This window comes from Physeter macrocephalus, chromosome 6 (genome assembly GCF_002837175.3).
Source record: "Physeter macrocephalus isolate SW-GA chromosome 6, ASM283717v5, whole genome shotgun sequence".
Taxonomy (NCBI): domain Eukaryota; kingdom Metazoa; phylum Chordata; class Mammalia; order Artiodactyla; family Physeteridae; genus Physeter; species Physeter macrocephalus.
Window position 1 is genome coordinate 78,038,843 of NC_041219.1, and position 15,713 is coordinate 78,054,555.

The window sequence follows — 15,713 nt, forward strand, 5'->3', positions numbered from 1 at the left end:
TGTGTCTATTTTGCTCACCGCTCTATGCCCAGTGCCTAGAAGTGTGATTGACACGAAGCAGATGCTCCACGGCTTCAGAGTGGATTTTTTAGAAATCAGTATTTGACATTCCCTTATTTCCCAAGTGAGGTCAGGGCGCCGGCTGATTTCGCACTTCCTGTCCCTTTAAGAAGCTCAGGTAAGGGAGAGAAAGTGCTGTCGGGAAGGAGGGCGGAGCAGGAGGGCGGGGCGGGCACGCAGGGCCGGGGTTGGGGGGCTGGGTGTTGGGGGCCGGCTCTGGGGGAGAAGTGGGACCCAGCGTGCAGTTGTAAAGAAGGCGCGAAAAGAGGCGCAAAGGCGAGTGACAGACCTGCCCTGTGCTTAGCTTCCCAGGACGGTGTTAGCACAGCCAGGTAAGGAGAAAAGGAGGACTGGGCCTGCCCCTTTAAGACTGACTCCCGTCCTCCTTCGAGGGAAGTTACGTGCTAACACTTTGGAACTTGCCCCTTTAAACCTGTCTTCTTTCCTTACCAGTTAATCCAGGTACCAAGTGTCCACCGCATAATCACATATTCATAACGGATGCTTCATTGGTGCTGGCATGGGCGGGGCATCATCGGTCTGCATGACAGGGTGTCCAAAATCAATCATCTTGTATTTGCTCTGCTTTCCTTTCAAACCTTAGGCTCGTGCGCTTCAAGGGCTAACCCAATCCTTCCCTACACAATTAGTCCAATGAGGTCAGGCTGTTAGAGACCCTGAGATTACAAGGGATAAACGTAGGCTGGCACACCCACTTAAGGTCTATCCTTGGTTCACAGACATTTTGCCCCTGCTCGTGTCTTGGTATTTTAACTAATTGCCCACGTTTAAAAGTGGGAGTTTATGGGTATATAGCTGGATTGTTTTGAGAAATTGAAAGATCTGGCCACGTGTCCCCTGGCTGGCTCCTTTGGACTGTTTTGAAATAGTTTCCAGTTTGCCACAGCCCTTCTGTGATCTAACAACCAGCCTGCATCACTCATTTATCACCAGTCTGGCCCTGGGTAGGCATTTGAGTTTGGGGCCCTTACTCTTAAGTACTTGGGTGGACGTAAGACTGTTTATACATTTATGCAGAACAGATCAGAGGTCCCAAACAACTGTGTGTATAATTCGTGCTTAAACTGCTCTTCCTCATTCTTATTTTTATCAAGGTGTCTTTCTATTAAGTCCAGGTTTGGTAAAGATGACTCATCAGAGGTATTTACAGAAAGAGATTTGGGAGTTGATATTCTTTTATTACAATTAAATCCACAGTTTTTTGTTTGTTTTGTTTTGTTTTTGTTTGTTTTTAGGGAAACACCTGAATCTTGATTACATTGATGTTTTATGCTAGGGCTATCTTAATTGAGCAGTCAGTATAATTTGTATATCTCTAACCACAGTACACAATCTTGGCTAGACTTCATAAAGGCAAGAGCTGTGTTTGCCCTGATAATTGCTCTATTCCATCACTAGAATCTAAGCTTCCTGAAGATGAGGACTTTGTTTATTTTGTTCACAGTTGCCAAGCACAGTGCCTGCTTAAAGGGAAGTGATTTATTAAATGAATGAAAGAACTTTAAAGGTATACCTTATTTTATGTAAAAGGCGTGTTCCTGAGGATTCTCTCAAAATCAGATGCTTGTATATTTGTTGTTATAAGTTACTAAAAAGGATTCTGTTGTGGAAAGGCATCTCTTAGAAGACTGGATTTTCCTAAATTAATGCACCAACGCTTTCATCTAAAATGAACTTGCACTTGTACATCATCTGCTACAGAGCTAACACTAACATTTTCTTACTATGCAATAGGATTTGGAAGTGTTGGTGAGCCTTGGAGTTTTCAGTATTATTTATGTTTTTCGAGGTCCAGGGATTCCAGTTGAGATCAGTTTGGCAGCCAGACCCGTATTCTTTCCCCAGGAAGAGCAGCTGTTACCAAGAGCAGCACCAACAAACCTGTGCTTTGGGACAGGACCCATGGCCTTGAGCCCAGGTTGGAGAGCGTTTACATCATTTGCCATGAACCGCTGTGGTGTCCTTCGGAAGGCTGTGAGAAGCAGTGGTTTTCCCTTGTTTCCCTGGGGCCACTGCCCCTGGAGAGGAACCGGAAGCTTTTTGGACCCTGAGATGAAAGCTTTCCTGGAGGAGAACACTGAAGTCACCAGCCGTGGTAGCCTCACCCCTGAAATCCAGCTGCGGCTTTTGACCCCCAGATGCAAGTTCTGGTGGGAGAGAGCTGACCTGTGGCCCCACAGTGACCCTTACTGGGCAGTCTACTGGCCAGGAGGCCAAGCCCTGTCTAGGTACGGCCGCAAGTGACGCGGGAGCCTTTAGGGCTCCGCATATCCTTACTCTTTTCAGCCCCTTCCAACTCCTTATTCTCCCTGCTCCTCACAAAAAACCAGAGTAAAACCCCAAATTCTTTTCTTAATTGAGAGCAGTTTAGGAATAGTTTTGGGTTGCGTTGTTGCATAGCTTTACCTTCTGCTCCAAGCTTATCAAGGTGTTTCCCGATATATAGCTCTCTCCCCAAGAGAAATCCTAGGTCAGCTGTCAAGACCCTAGGTAGCTGGTCATGATCCAGAAATCTCACACTGTTCTCAGGTTCATGGTTCATGATGCATGGCCCGTGCAGAGTTCCTCGGTGGAGCTTAAAGCCCCAGTCCTTCAGGTCGCCTGGTTTAATCCTGTAAATATTGCTCCTTAAACCTTACACTTCCTCCATCATTGCCTCTTCCCAAGCTCCCAAAGAACGAGGGATCTGAGTGATTGGGGCATTACTCAGGTGAACTCTGGAGTTGCACCTGCATTAAAATTATTTTTAAAAAGATATTTATTTATTTGGCTGCACTGGGTCTTAGTTGTGGCACTGCCTCTGCATTTTTAAGGTTCCCCCTTTCTAACTCCCCATACTGCAAAGGTCTTCTTTAAGACATTTTCTCACACATTCACACAGTGCTTTTTATTAAAACAGCCGCTGAAACAAAGGCAAGAACTTACAGCATTTTAATCTAGTTTTTTTCTTAGACTGGTAAATGATTTAATCTTTTTATGCCTTGAGGTTACAAAACTGAAAGGAAAAGGATAAGGACTTCTTTTTCACAGGAATGGTATGGTCTAGCAGAATTCAGGTTGTATATAGTTTTAAATGCAAAATAAATAAATGCAAACATAGAGCTTTTGGAGAATCCTAAGTTCTGGAAAGCTTTCCAATATCTAACAAATCCAATATTCTGGCTGTTGTGTTGCCAAATTTTCAAGCTTTATTTACTTATATCATAAAAAAATACATTTTACGTGATATCTATGCAAGTTGTTGTTTATCAACTCCCAATATAAGTGCAATCAAATTCCTTAAGAGACTGTCTGAATCAGAGGTCACAAATAGGTGATCCACAGATGTGTTTTCTTTGGCCTTTACTTGTAAACTTAAAAGAAAATCAGTTGCTAACATTTAAAACTTGAGGGATTGCACATAAAAATTTATTTCGATTTGGAAAAAAAAAAGAATCTCTGGGGAATTCCCAGGTGGTCCAGTGGTTAGGACTTGGCGCTTTCACTGCCTGGCCTGAGTTCAATCCCTGGTTGGGGAACTAAGACGGCACAAGCCATGAGGCGAGGCCAAAAACAAAAAATAGAATATCTGATAACACTGGATTTAAATCTCTGATAACACCCCATTTCTGTGGGGCAACAATTAGCTCAAGATGGGTAACAGCTGCCCCTTTAGACGGGGTACTACATCCCTGCCTTGCCATAGTTCCTTAGTCTTTTTTTGGCTTGCTGGATCTTAGTTCCCGGATGGGCCCTCAGCAGTGAAGGCGTGGAGTGCTATCCATGGACCGCCAGGGAATTCCCTCTGCTCTTATTATTACAATACTAAGGCCAAGTGTCAGTTGACATTTATTATTTCAGCGTTTTCCCATTCACCTTCACTTGCTTGGTAACTTCTTAGCCCAGGTCCAAATTCTTTGGTTGAACTGGACTTTGATTGTACCTTACCAGAGAGGTCATTATAAAACAGTTCAAGCAGTAGGTAAAACCACTCTCTGTTGAACAATGAAAAGGAGACTGTGAACTTTGCATCTAGCTTACTGAGTCCTGATTTTAGCAGTATTTTGTCAGTCTGTGTTTTTGGTGCTTAGTAGTTTCTGGATCATAGTAAGTGCTCAATACTTCTAAAAAGTTGACTTGAAGAGCATGATTAGTCAGTTGTATGGAACTGCGCTTCACACCTGCCAAAGAGAAAGACCAAAATGACTAGGTCCTCTATCTGCCACCTCTGCCCAGCTCTTAAGATTGACATTTTATCTCATTCTAGTCAGGCCAAACTTGCCAATGTGGGACCAAATTCTTCTGCTAAGTTTCACTATTTCTTTGTCCAGTCAATCCAAAGAAAAATTTTTGTACACCTCTTATTGACCTTCTTCTATCTGAGATAATGTTTTCCCTTTTCTTTCTAATTTAGGTATCTTTTGGATAATCCTGACGTTGTCAGAGGAAAATCTGTGTTAGATATTGGGAGTGGATGTGGAGCTACAGCTATCGCTGCTAAGATGAGTGGAGCTTTAAGGATCTTGGCCAATGACATAGACCCTAGTAAGAATTTCACATTTTAAAATGTTTGAAGCTCATCTTTTTTGCTTCCAGGATAAATATCTACAGATGCCTCAACCCATCATAGCCTAGCCCATTTCCATGTGAATCTTATAATCTGATATTGTGAACTTACTCAGTGGGACATTATCTGTGGGAATCCTGTGAGGCCTGAGTTGATGGTGCATTTTTCACAGGAGGGCTTCCATTTGTGTCTGGCAGATATACCAAAGTGATGCCAACCTGGGAGCACTTACTGTTGCTCATTGCTGGGCTAGGCATTTCCTGAAATATGTAGGTAGTGTTTATTTGACCAAAACCCAAGTGAAGATAGGCCAGTGTCTTTGAGGGAGATTTTATTCCATTCGAACCCAAGTTGAGACAGGTAAGTTTTAATTTTATCTGATTTTCTTCTAGTCTTCCCTTTCACTGAGGATCTAGCCCTTGAGGAGCCTTATTGTATATGGGGTCTCAGTTCCAACCTGTCATCCTGCTCAAGCACAAGGCTTGTAGGTCAGCAAATGTTCCTTAAAACCTCAACATTTCCAGGTGTTTGGTATTGTTTTATTTTCAGGATATTCATATATTTGAGAATTGCGGGAAATAGCTTATATTGGCATATACTTTAGGCTTCTTTACCTAAAAAAACAACTTTCAACAGAATGGGAAAAAAACATATTGTTGGAGATTTTCTAGATTATTTAAATTAATTAATAGGGAATTAAAACAACCTAGCATATACCAATTCACTATGTGCTTTTTTAAAGTTGCAGGAATGGCTATTACACTAAACTGTGAGTTGAACCAACTGAATCCTTTTCCCATTTTAACCAAAAACATGCTGGATTTGGAACAAGATAAGTGGGACCTTGTTGTGCTTGGAGATATGTTTTATGATGAAGACCTTGCAGACAGTCTACATCAATGGCTGAAAAGTTGCTTTTGGGTCTACAGAACTCGAGTACTGATTGGTGACCCTGGGCGACCCCAGTTCAGTGGACATAGCATTCAGCATCAACTGCACAAAGTAGCAGAATATTCACTTCCAGAGCCTACTAGGCAGGAGAACAACGGACTGACAACAAGCACGGTGTGGGAATTTCAGCCTTGAGCTGTTGAGGTACCTCCAATATGGATATAGCTATGTTTGGGTTTAACCCTAAAAGACTGTCCAGTTCAAAGAAGGAAATTTGTGTTAAATGGCAAATCTCGTTTCCAAAATATGAAGGTTGAAGTTTTGTCACCCTTTGTCATGTAACTTGTTCGGCAGTAAGCCAAATTTAGAAATCTCTATCTGTAATTGTTTCTAGTTTTACTGCTATAGGAATATAATTATAGAAGGCAATATCCACATGTAATTTAAGTAGCTGAGAGGAATTAGATATTTTAGCAGAGTCTCTTTCTATAGTTGAGGACAACTGTGATGTATCTTTGAATTAAACAAAATAAAAAATACAGAAGAATACTATATTTAAAAAAATTATCTGTTAAGATCAGAGATGCAGTTGGTATGGTACAGAATACAGTAAGTCCCCTACATACGAACCTTCACGTTGTGAACTTTCAAAGATATTAAAGTGCCCCTGTATGCCAGCTGTTGTACTGTACTACCATACTTTTCAAGGTACTCTACTGTAAGATTAAAAATGTTTTATTTTTTGTTTGTTTTTTATGATTATTTGTATGAAAAGAAGTATTATAAACCTATTACAGTAGAGTACTGTATAGTTGATTGTGCTAGTTGGGTACCTAGGCTAACTTTGTTGGACTTACGAACCCACTCTCGTAATGGAGCTCGTTCATATGTAGGGGACTTACTGTACATGGGCTTCAGAGTGAGGCCACTCTGTCACTTTCTAGTTGGGATTTTGGGCTAGTTAAGCTCTCTGAGCTTTCATTTCTTCACCTATAAAATAGTAATAAAATTTAATAAACTGCACCTCAAAGGGTTATTATAATTAATAAATGAAAGTATAAAGTGTGTAATATAGGATAAGTACGTAATAGGGCACCAATTAAGAAACACAGATAGGGCTTCCCTGGTGGCGCAGTGGTTGAGAGTCCGCCTGCCGATGCAAGGGACACGGGTTCGTGCCCCGGTCCGGGAAGATCCCACATGCCGCGGAGCGGCTGGGCCCATGAGCCATGGCCGCTGAGCCTGTGCGTCCAGAGCCTGTGCTCCGCAACAGGAGAGGCCCCAACAGTGAGAGGCCCGCGTACCACACACACACAAAAAAAACAAAACAAAAAACAAAACCAAAAAAATAACACAGATAAAGATTTTAGAATTTCCTGCATACTCAGTACTGTGATACCTTATGATGCCTCTTTATGGTTTACTAAGGAGTGATGACTTCCAATCTCTGTACATGTCACAGACCAGAAACTCGAAGTATGGGTATTACTTTTATTTATTTTCTTGTCTATTCATTCAACAAATATTTGGGTGCTTATCATGTACCAGACACTGTTTTAGGTATTGGAGATACAGCAGTGAAAAAAAGAGAAATAATTTCTTCTTCATGAAGCTTATATACTAGGGTGGGGAGACAGATAATAAATAAAAAATAAAACATGTCAGATGGTGATAGATGGAAAGGCGAAAAATAGAGTTTAGAGTGACAGGTAAGGGTGACAGGGATAGGTAGGATAGGGATGGGAAACCCAAATTTTAAACAGAGTGCTGAGAAACAGCTAAGATAACTAGCAGTATAAAAAAAAAAAGATCAAGCTGCAAACTGCTTTAGGATGATAAATCCTTTATAAACTCTAAAAATCTGATACCTTAGATCTTGAAACTAGTTTCCCCCAAAGCGGAAAAAGCTACTGACTTAGGTGTTCAATATTAAATCTTACTGAATTTGTCTTTAGAAAAATTTCATAGATGGAACAGGCCTTACCCATTTTACACATATATACATATGTACCACCACTGCAGTGGCAATATATGTTATCTACGCTATAAACATATCACATTGTAAAGTAGTTAATAGTAAGGACAAGTAGAGTTGAGTATGTAAACCCTTCCTTCTAAACATATACAAGAAATCTACCATACCACACTTTCCCTGTTATTCACTACATCACAGTTAAAATAGGAAATCTTTAAGAAAGCCCCACTGAGACAGGCTCATGGCACAGGGAATATGCTGAATTTGGGGGTAGTTTAAGCACAGTATACTTCAGAGAATTTTGTGATTATAGAGAGTAATACATTTCATTTGAAAACTAAGACCTGTGTGTTTATTTCACAATGTGAAACCAGTAGAGCTTCAGGATACCACCTCTGTGATGACATTTCATGTTTACTCATTCTTACACATTCTTGACTGCAGTTTTTAAGGATGAAAGTTTGTAGATGAATAGCATGTATTTGGGAAAAGTAGCCATACTCAGTAACATTCATATGCTGAATGGCTAAGGTATATGATGTCCTGGATTATGACATTAAACTATTATATTTCTTTGTTTCATTGAAATAATAAATTCTGTGAAGAAGTTACAGGCCTGATGTTCAGCTTTGCTTTTTGGCCAGTGGACATTTAAATAATTTGGAAGGTAGCAGCCAAAAAATAGCTAGGAAGGTAATTATGCTTTTAGAAATACCTTTACTTAGAATTCTCCTAATGTTCATCCATATTGGTAAATTTCTCTTACAGCAGCTCAAAAATCTAGGTAGGAGAAGGACATTTCCAGGGAAAACAGGTAATTTAAAACTTTGCTATTAAAGAAACAAACACAATACCCTCCCCAAATACATCAGAGGGCATGCTAGGATTGTCATTTCAAGAACAATCACTCCTCAAACAAACTTAGAAATAATAGCACTATTAAAATGTTTAAGAGCCTGGTTAACTTCAAAGCATAAATCATATTATTGGAAAGCCAATCTCTAGATCGTTGTTTCCTGGGAAAGTAGTATGAAGATCATAGCTTTGATAAGCTTCAATAAGCATCAATATACAGTCCACGTCACTTGCTTTAGTTTGTTTGGGCCTACTAATTGCTCCAAGACTTCTCGTGAATGATCTACAAAAGAAAACAATGACAATATATTAATTCACAGTAATCAAAGATATTGAATGTGTCCTCATGTATAAACTGGGGATGATGATAACTATTATATCTCATAGGGTTATTTAAAGGATTAAATGAGATGATATATAAAGCATACTATAAGCTAAAAATACATTTAATTAGTGGTAACCATCACTATTATTAGCTGCAGTAAACATATCATAGTAATACTTATAAAAAACAGGTATTTACTGTTTTCTCTGTAATTTCATCTTAATTTCACCAACCAGAGAGTAATAGGGTTAAAGTTTCTCAGGGTCCTGGCAGGAAGTGCATGACACACTAAACTAGGGTGCTTGAACAGGTTTTAACTACAAAGGAGTGATTAAAGAAAGCATGATTAAAGAGTCAACAGGTATGGTAAAACACCTTGTGAAGCTGCAACATGCCCATAAAGGTTAGGGGACAGAGTAGTTACTAGAACAGGACAACTTGACCTGTAGTTGAACATTTTTCCATGTCATAATATTTATAAAACATGATTTTAAATAGATAACTATTACATGAATTCCTTGTAATTTAACCAATCTGTATGACTGGACATTTAGATGGTTTTCAGTTATTCACAATATATAGCAGTGATTTTAATATAGTTTACATATCTTTTGCAAAGTCAGTTTTATAATATCTTTTAATGCTTTTAATGCTTTAATGCAAAAATACTGCTAAAATTTTATTACTTTAAAAATTATTCAGGAGTTTAATAAACTTGTTCCATAGATACAACCTATGTTGTATGTATAACATATCTCTAACCTAGTCTTGGGAAATTTCTAGTTTAGTCATTCTCAGACTTAAAGATTTTGTAGACCACTAGGAAAAAAAGCAGGCCCAACACATGGTTACTAAGTTGTATTTTAAGTAAAACAAAAATAAGCCAAAACATTAAAGATTTAGTGCAAGAAAGAGAACCAGAGAGTGTCTGGAAACAAGAAGTTATAGTTGTGAAAACAAAGGTTTACTTCAGCAGCTAATTTTTTTAAAAGCAGCTAAAAATATAACAAATGCAGTTTTCATTGTCATAAAAATATCAGTTATTATAGAGGAAGTATGTTATTACAGGAGATCTAGATTAAGGACAGGTTTCAAATAGGTTGAAAGTAAAAGGATGGAGAAAGATATATCATGCAGACAGCAACTGTAACAAAGCTGTAGTGGTTATACTAATAGAAGAGGGAGGAACACTTTCCAACTTATTCTATGAGGACAGTATTACCTTGACACCAAAGCCAGACAAAAACATCACATACACAAAAAACAACAGACCAATATTTCTTATGAATATGTACTCAAAAATCCTCAATAAAACACAAGCGAACCAAATATAGCAACACAGAAAGGGTTATATGCCATGATCAACTGGGATTTACCCCAGGAATGCAAGGTTAGTTTAACATCTGGAAATCAATTAATGTAGCACACTGTATTAGTTTTCTCTTGCTGCTGTAACAAATAACCACAACCTTAATGGCTTAAAACAACACACATTTATTATTGTAGTTTTGAAGGTCAGAATTTCAAAATGGGTCTTACTGGGCTAAAAGCAGGTATTAGGAGCTTAGCATTCTTTTTGGAGGCTCTAGGGGAGAATCCACCTCCCTGACTTCCAGCTTCTAAAGGCCACCACATTCCTTGAATTCCTCCATATTCAAAGTGAGCAACATTGGACAAAGTCTTTCTTATGCTGCCATCTCTATGGTTCTCCTTCTTCTGTCTCCCTCTTCCAGCGGCCATGGCTCACGGGCCCAGCTGCTCCGCGGCATGTGGGATCCTCCTGGACCGGGGCACGAACCCGTGTCCCCTGCATCTGCAGGCGGACTCTCAACCACTATGCCACCAGGGAAGCCCCTCCCTTTTCTACTTTTAAAGACCCTTATGATTACATTGGGTGCACCTGGGTAATCCAGGATACTCTCCCTATTTTAAGGTCAATATACTTGTAGGTTCTGAGCATTAGAACATGGACATCTTTGGGTGGGGGCATTTTTCTGCCTATGGCACCCATATTAATAGAATAAAGGACAAAAACGACATGATCATTTCAATAGACACAGAAAAGGCATTTGATAAAATCCAACATTCATGATAAAAACATTCAACAAACCAGAAACAGAAAGGAACTTCCTCAACCTGATAAAGGGCATCTATGAAAAACCCACCACTAACATCATCCTTAATGGTGAGAGACTAAATATTTTCCCCCTAAGATCAGGAACAAAGGTAAGGATTTCTCCTTTTGCCACGTCTATGCAACACTGCACTGGAGGTTCTAGCCATGGAAATTAGGGAAGAAAAAGAAAAGGCATTCATGTTGGAAAGGAAAAAGTAAAACTCTTTATTTGTAGTTAGGTAGTATGGTACTAAGGAATCCACTAAAAATTAGAACTAATAAATGAGTTCAGCAAGGTTGCAGGGCACAAGATCAATATACAAAAATCAATTTACTTCTACACAATGAACAATCCAAAAATTAAAAGCAGCTCTTTGCCCTTTTCCTGTTTGCCCATTTGGGTTCCCCTCTAACCTTAAAAGAACCTAATTATAGGAATGAGATCACTAAGCAATTGAAACTAACTCCTGACTTATGCTCTCCTGAATGCACATCATGCCTTGTCTAACCTGTTGATTCTTTTCCTAGATAAAAAGAAGTAAGAATGAAGAATTAAGCAGTTAAAAAAATGACTTGCTTTCTACCCCCAACAGCTCCCTTAGCAATCCTGCAGGCAGACCATGCAGGCAAGGTTTTCTTCTCTCTGAAGAAAGAGTCAGCCAGTCTGCACTCAATGGAGAATGATGCAAAACCCAACCTCATGCCTCAATGATTCAATGAGATTCTTTCCCCCATTTTTCCATTTAAAAACTCTCATGGCTGAGCAGAATCTTTGGAGTTGGTCTCTGGACATGAGTTTACCATCTCCCCAGATTGTCAGCTTTTCTTTTTCTTTCTTCTTCTTCTTCTTTTTTTTTTTGTGGTACGTGGGCCTCTCACTGTTGTGGCCTCTCCTGCTGCGGAGACAGGCTCCAGATGCACAGGCTCAGTGGCCATGCCTCATGGGCCCAGCCACTCCACGGCATGTGGGATCCTCCCGGACCGGGGCACGAACCTGTGTCCCCTGCATCAGCGGGCGGACTCTCAACCACTGTGCCACCAGGGAAGCCCTCTTCTTCTTATTTTTGGTCACATCGTGTGGCTTGCAGGATCTTAGTTCCCCGAGCAGGGATTGAACCCGGGTCCTTGGCAGTGAAAGCACAGAGTCCTAACCACTGGACCGCCAGGGAATCACCCCAGCTTTTCTGATTTAAGCACCTTTTTTTTGTCTTTTCTTAATGGTAATATCTTTTTTATCCCTATTATTTATTTATTTTTGGCTGTGTTGGGTCTTTGTTGCTGCAGGCGGGCTTTTTCTAGTTGCGGCGAGAGGGCGCTACTCTTCCTTGTGGTGTGCGGGCTCTTCACTTAGGTGGCTTCTCTTTGTTGCAGAGCACAGGCTCTAGGTGCACGGGCTTCAGCAGTTGTGGCTCATGGACCCTAGAGCGCAGGCTCAGTAGTTGTGGCGCACGGGCTTAGCTGCTCCGCAGCATGTGGGATCTTCCCAGACCTGGGCTCGAACCCGTGTCCCCTGCCTTGGCAGGTAGATTCTTAACCGCTGCGCCACCAGCGAAGTCCCAAAGCACCTTTCTTTTCTACTGACACTTGCCTCTTGAATTATTGGCATATTAGTGGCAAGCAGCCAAACCTGGGTTCCGTTACAAAATGAAATTAAGAAAATAATTTCATCTACATTACTATGAAAAAGAATAAAATACTTAGGAATACATTTAACAAAAGAAGTGAAAAACTTATACTCTGAAAACTACAAAACATTGTTGAAAGAAATCAAAGAAGACCTAATAAATGGAAAGATGTCCATGTTCATAGATCAGAAGACTTAGTATTAAGATGGCAGTACTCCCCAAACTGATCTACAGAGTCAATGCAATCCCTAGCAAAATCCCAGCAAACTTTTTAAAAAGAAATTGACAAAACGATCCTAAAATTTACATAGGAATTCAAGGGACCCAGAAGAGCCAACACAGTTTTGAAAAAGAACAAAATTGGAAACGTGTACTTCCTGATTTCACTTTAGCTGGTGCTTCTAAGACTATTCTGGCATTTTTACTAGTTATGAATACATTATCAAATATTATATGTAAATATTTGTTTTCTGACTATATTTGTCACTCTTCTGTAGGAATTTATTATTGCACATCAATAGAAAAACACTTTTCCCTCTAGTTGTGAGCATACAGTATATTTTTATGTAATTTTTAAAATTGGATGCTAGAGGGCAGTATTACATTACTCAGTCTCCTCAGGCAGCTTTTCCCCATAAAAGTATAGCGTATTTAGAGTAGTGAGTCAATAGTAGGAATATTCGATGCCTGTAAGTTTATTACGCTATAGCGAGAAACTGTGGGGTCTCTAAGTATTTCATATCTCTTGCCAGAATACTCTGTAGAAACTGTGGAGGAGGAAAAAGAATTTTCTCTTTACCCTTCTGAGTTCTTGGCTGAGATCCCCTGTGACCAAAGACAGATTAACAAGAGAAAAACAAACAGAAGTTTATCAACAAGTATACTTCATGTATACATAGGAGATACCCAGGAAAAATGAGTAAACTCCCTGAGAGGGCCCAAGCCACCACCTTAAATACCATCTTCAGCTAAAGACAAAAGAAAGATTTTGGGGTTGTTGGGAGACCGGTTATGGGAAGTTACCAGGAAAAGCATAGTAAACAAGGGTAATGAAACCGGGCAGGACCCTGCTGGGCCTTCCTGGGTACAAGCCCCTCCATGTTTCCCACTTCCTGTTTGCAGAAAAAGCTTTCATCTCCTAGGCCTTCCCCAAGTTCCAAAGAGCAGACTCAAACAGTTAATGATTAGAGAAGTAGAAAATGTAGAAACAAAGAAAGCAGGCAAGCAAGAAAAGTAATAATAGCTTGAACAATAGAGTCACAGGACTCCTAGTTCCTCCTGAAGGGATAGAGATAACAAACTGACATATCTTTGAGTTGTTCTGCAGAAACTAGGACCCCCCCCCACCCCCAACCAGGTGAAGGATGTTGACTACATGCTGACCACCAGCACACAGACCCCAGACTGACTGGAACCAGGAGATTGATGATTAAGATTTCCAGAACATCACCCTGTTATTTCACCAACAACCAATCAGAAAAATGTCCACGAGCTGACACCCTGTGACCCTCATCCCTAACGTTGCCTTCAAAACCCTTGACTGAAAGCCATCAGGGAGTTCCAGCCTTTTGAGCATCAGCTGTCCTTTCTCCTTGCTTGCACCCTGCACCACAATCGTGTGTCAGTAGATTGGCTTTGCTGCACATGGAGCAAGGAGACCTGATTTCGGTTTGGTAACAGTAAGATTCACTATACAGATTTAAGTCACTGCCTTCTCCACTGAATATGATTCTGATTTAGAGTCACCCTTCCCTTCTTAGTACAGAGAGGGAGACACTTTACAAATGGAGATTTCCTTTATAAATGTATATTTTCCTTACAAAAGGGTAACTTCTACTGCTTTCAGAGCTCCTCCAGTGTCTGCTATTTCTCAAGAAAAATTAGCTTAAAATAATTCTTATGCCAAAGAAAAGAAGCATATTTTGGGGTGGCTTATTCTGCCACTCACCAAAACACAGACTCTCAGGACTGAAAAAGACTCTAAAGGTCGTCGTTTATACCAATCACACTACTGATGCTTGATGTCACTCTCCTACTTCCTTCCCTTTTCTACTGATAGTGAAACCACTTGACACCAAAGGCTTAGGAAATTGCTCTCCTGGGGAAAGAAGTAGAAACTGTGGATTAGGTGATTTAGGTTTTTACTTCCAGTTCTACTATTAACTATTTCTAAGATTTGGGGGAAGCCACCTAAATTCATTGTATCTCTGTTCCCTTATCTTTAAAACAAGGGAGTTGTGTAGATGATTTCTAAGGAACCTTTTACCATCTTTCTAAAAATCTCTGACTGGGCTTCCCTGGTGGCGCAGTGGTTGAGAGTCTGCCTGCTAATGCAGAGGACACGGGTTCGAGCCCTGGTCTGGGAGGATCCCACATGCCGCGGAGCGGCTGGGCCCGTGAGCCACAACTACTGAGCCTGCGCATCTGGAGCCTGTGCTCCGCGACAAGAGAGGCCGCGATAGTGAGAGGCCCGCGCATCGCGATGAAGAGCGGCCCCTGCTTGCCACAACTAGAGAAAGCCCTCGCACAGAAACGAAGACCCAACACAGCAAAAATAAATAAATTAATTAATAAACTCTTACCCCCAACATCTTCTTTAAAAAAATAAAAATAAAAATAAATATAAAAATCTCTGACTAATGTAGTTGGAGACCACTTTTTGAAAGAGATTCATTACGGGACCTTTTGGAGCCCCAAGAAAAAGAAGAAACTATGGGAAATATAAGTTAACAAACTAAGTTTTTCAAATGATCAAGGAAAATGTAATTTAGACATTTTTATAGAATACGCAGTGAAAAAAGTGAGGCTGGACACATTTTTACAAACAATGATCAAGGTTCTAATGCTTCACTACAGTGTATGGCATAAAGAAGTTTTGTAATTCTGGATTAGTAATGGATGAATAAATAATGATAAGGAAAGAGAATAATATAGGATTTAGAAAATTAAATATATGAAATTTTAAAAGTAGTTGTCCTTGAAGCAAGGAATCAGCTTCAATTACAGGGAAACTCTGAAGCAAACCACCTGTCTCTTTGTGGTAAATCTTGACATATTTATTATCCAGGAATCTAAGTAAAGAACTTGCTTGTAAAGTAATCAAGCTGAAACAAATCCTCTGATATCCCTTAAATTTGAGTCGATTCAATCAAAGTGGCAGATTTCCTGTTGGGTTTTCCTGTCTTTCAGTGTAAACATAAGGACTCTAGTGCTAATTGCTTTATTGCCCTTCTAAAACCTAAACTTAGATGCCTGTGATTACTGTGAAACATGTCTAGATAATGATACAAACTGAAATG

General features: G+C 40.0%; 2 protein-coding genes across 7 annotated transcripts in view; one reads left to right on the forward strand and one right to left on the reverse strand.

The window, feature by feature from the left end:
• The first annotated feature begins 270 nt into the window (after positions 1-270).
• On the forward strand, positions 271-6,911 carry ETFBKMT (electron transfer flavoprotein subunit beta lysine methyltransferase). Of its 6 annotated transcripts, none has more exons than XM_028491166.2 (4): positions 271-392; positions 1,871-2,309; positions 4,475-4,605; positions 5,370-6,911. In XM_028491166.2, exons 2-4 carry the CDS (start codon positions 1,984-1,986, stop codon positions 5,711-5,713), a joined length of 801 nt encoding a protein of 266 aa, XP_028346967.1. In that variant the 5' UTR covers positions 271-392; positions 1,871-1,983; the 3' UTR covers positions 5,714-6,911. The 6 variants fall into 6 exon arrangements, with proteins under 6 accessions (XP_028346967.1, XP_028346969.1, XP_007122001.1 ...); XM_028491168.2 differs by having other exon boundaries at positions 1,877-2,309; XM_007121939.4 differs by having other exon boundaries at positions 1,927-2,309.
• Positions 6,912-8,308: 1,397 nt separating this feature from the next.
• AMN1 (antagonist of mitotic exit network 1 homolog) overlaps positions 8,309-15,713 on the reverse strand; it is a 60,297-nt gene continuing 52,892 nt past the window's right edge. The window contains exon 7 of the mRNA XM_024129288.3: positions 8,309-8,631. Coding sequence (XP_023985056.1) covers positions 8,558-8,631 — 74 coding nt within the window. The 3' untranslated portion in view covers positions 8,309-8,557. The remainder of the gene's footprint in view (positions 8,632-15,713) is intronic.

Excerpts from the sequence above, each read along its gene's own strand:
- ETFBKMT (XM_028491166.2), top strand. The coding sequence starts at position 1,984 with ATGGCCTTGAGCCCAGGTTGGAGAGCGTTTACATCATTTGCCATGAAC. Across the intron at positions 2,310-4,474 it reads GGAGGCCAAGCCCTGTCTAG|GTATCTTTTGGATAATCCTG; the intron begins GTACGGCCGCAA and ends TTTCTAATTTAG. Across the intron at positions 4,606-5,369 it reads GGCCAATGACATAGACCCTA|TTGCAGGAATGGCTATTACA; the intron begins GTAAGAATTTCA and ends GCTTTTTTAAAG.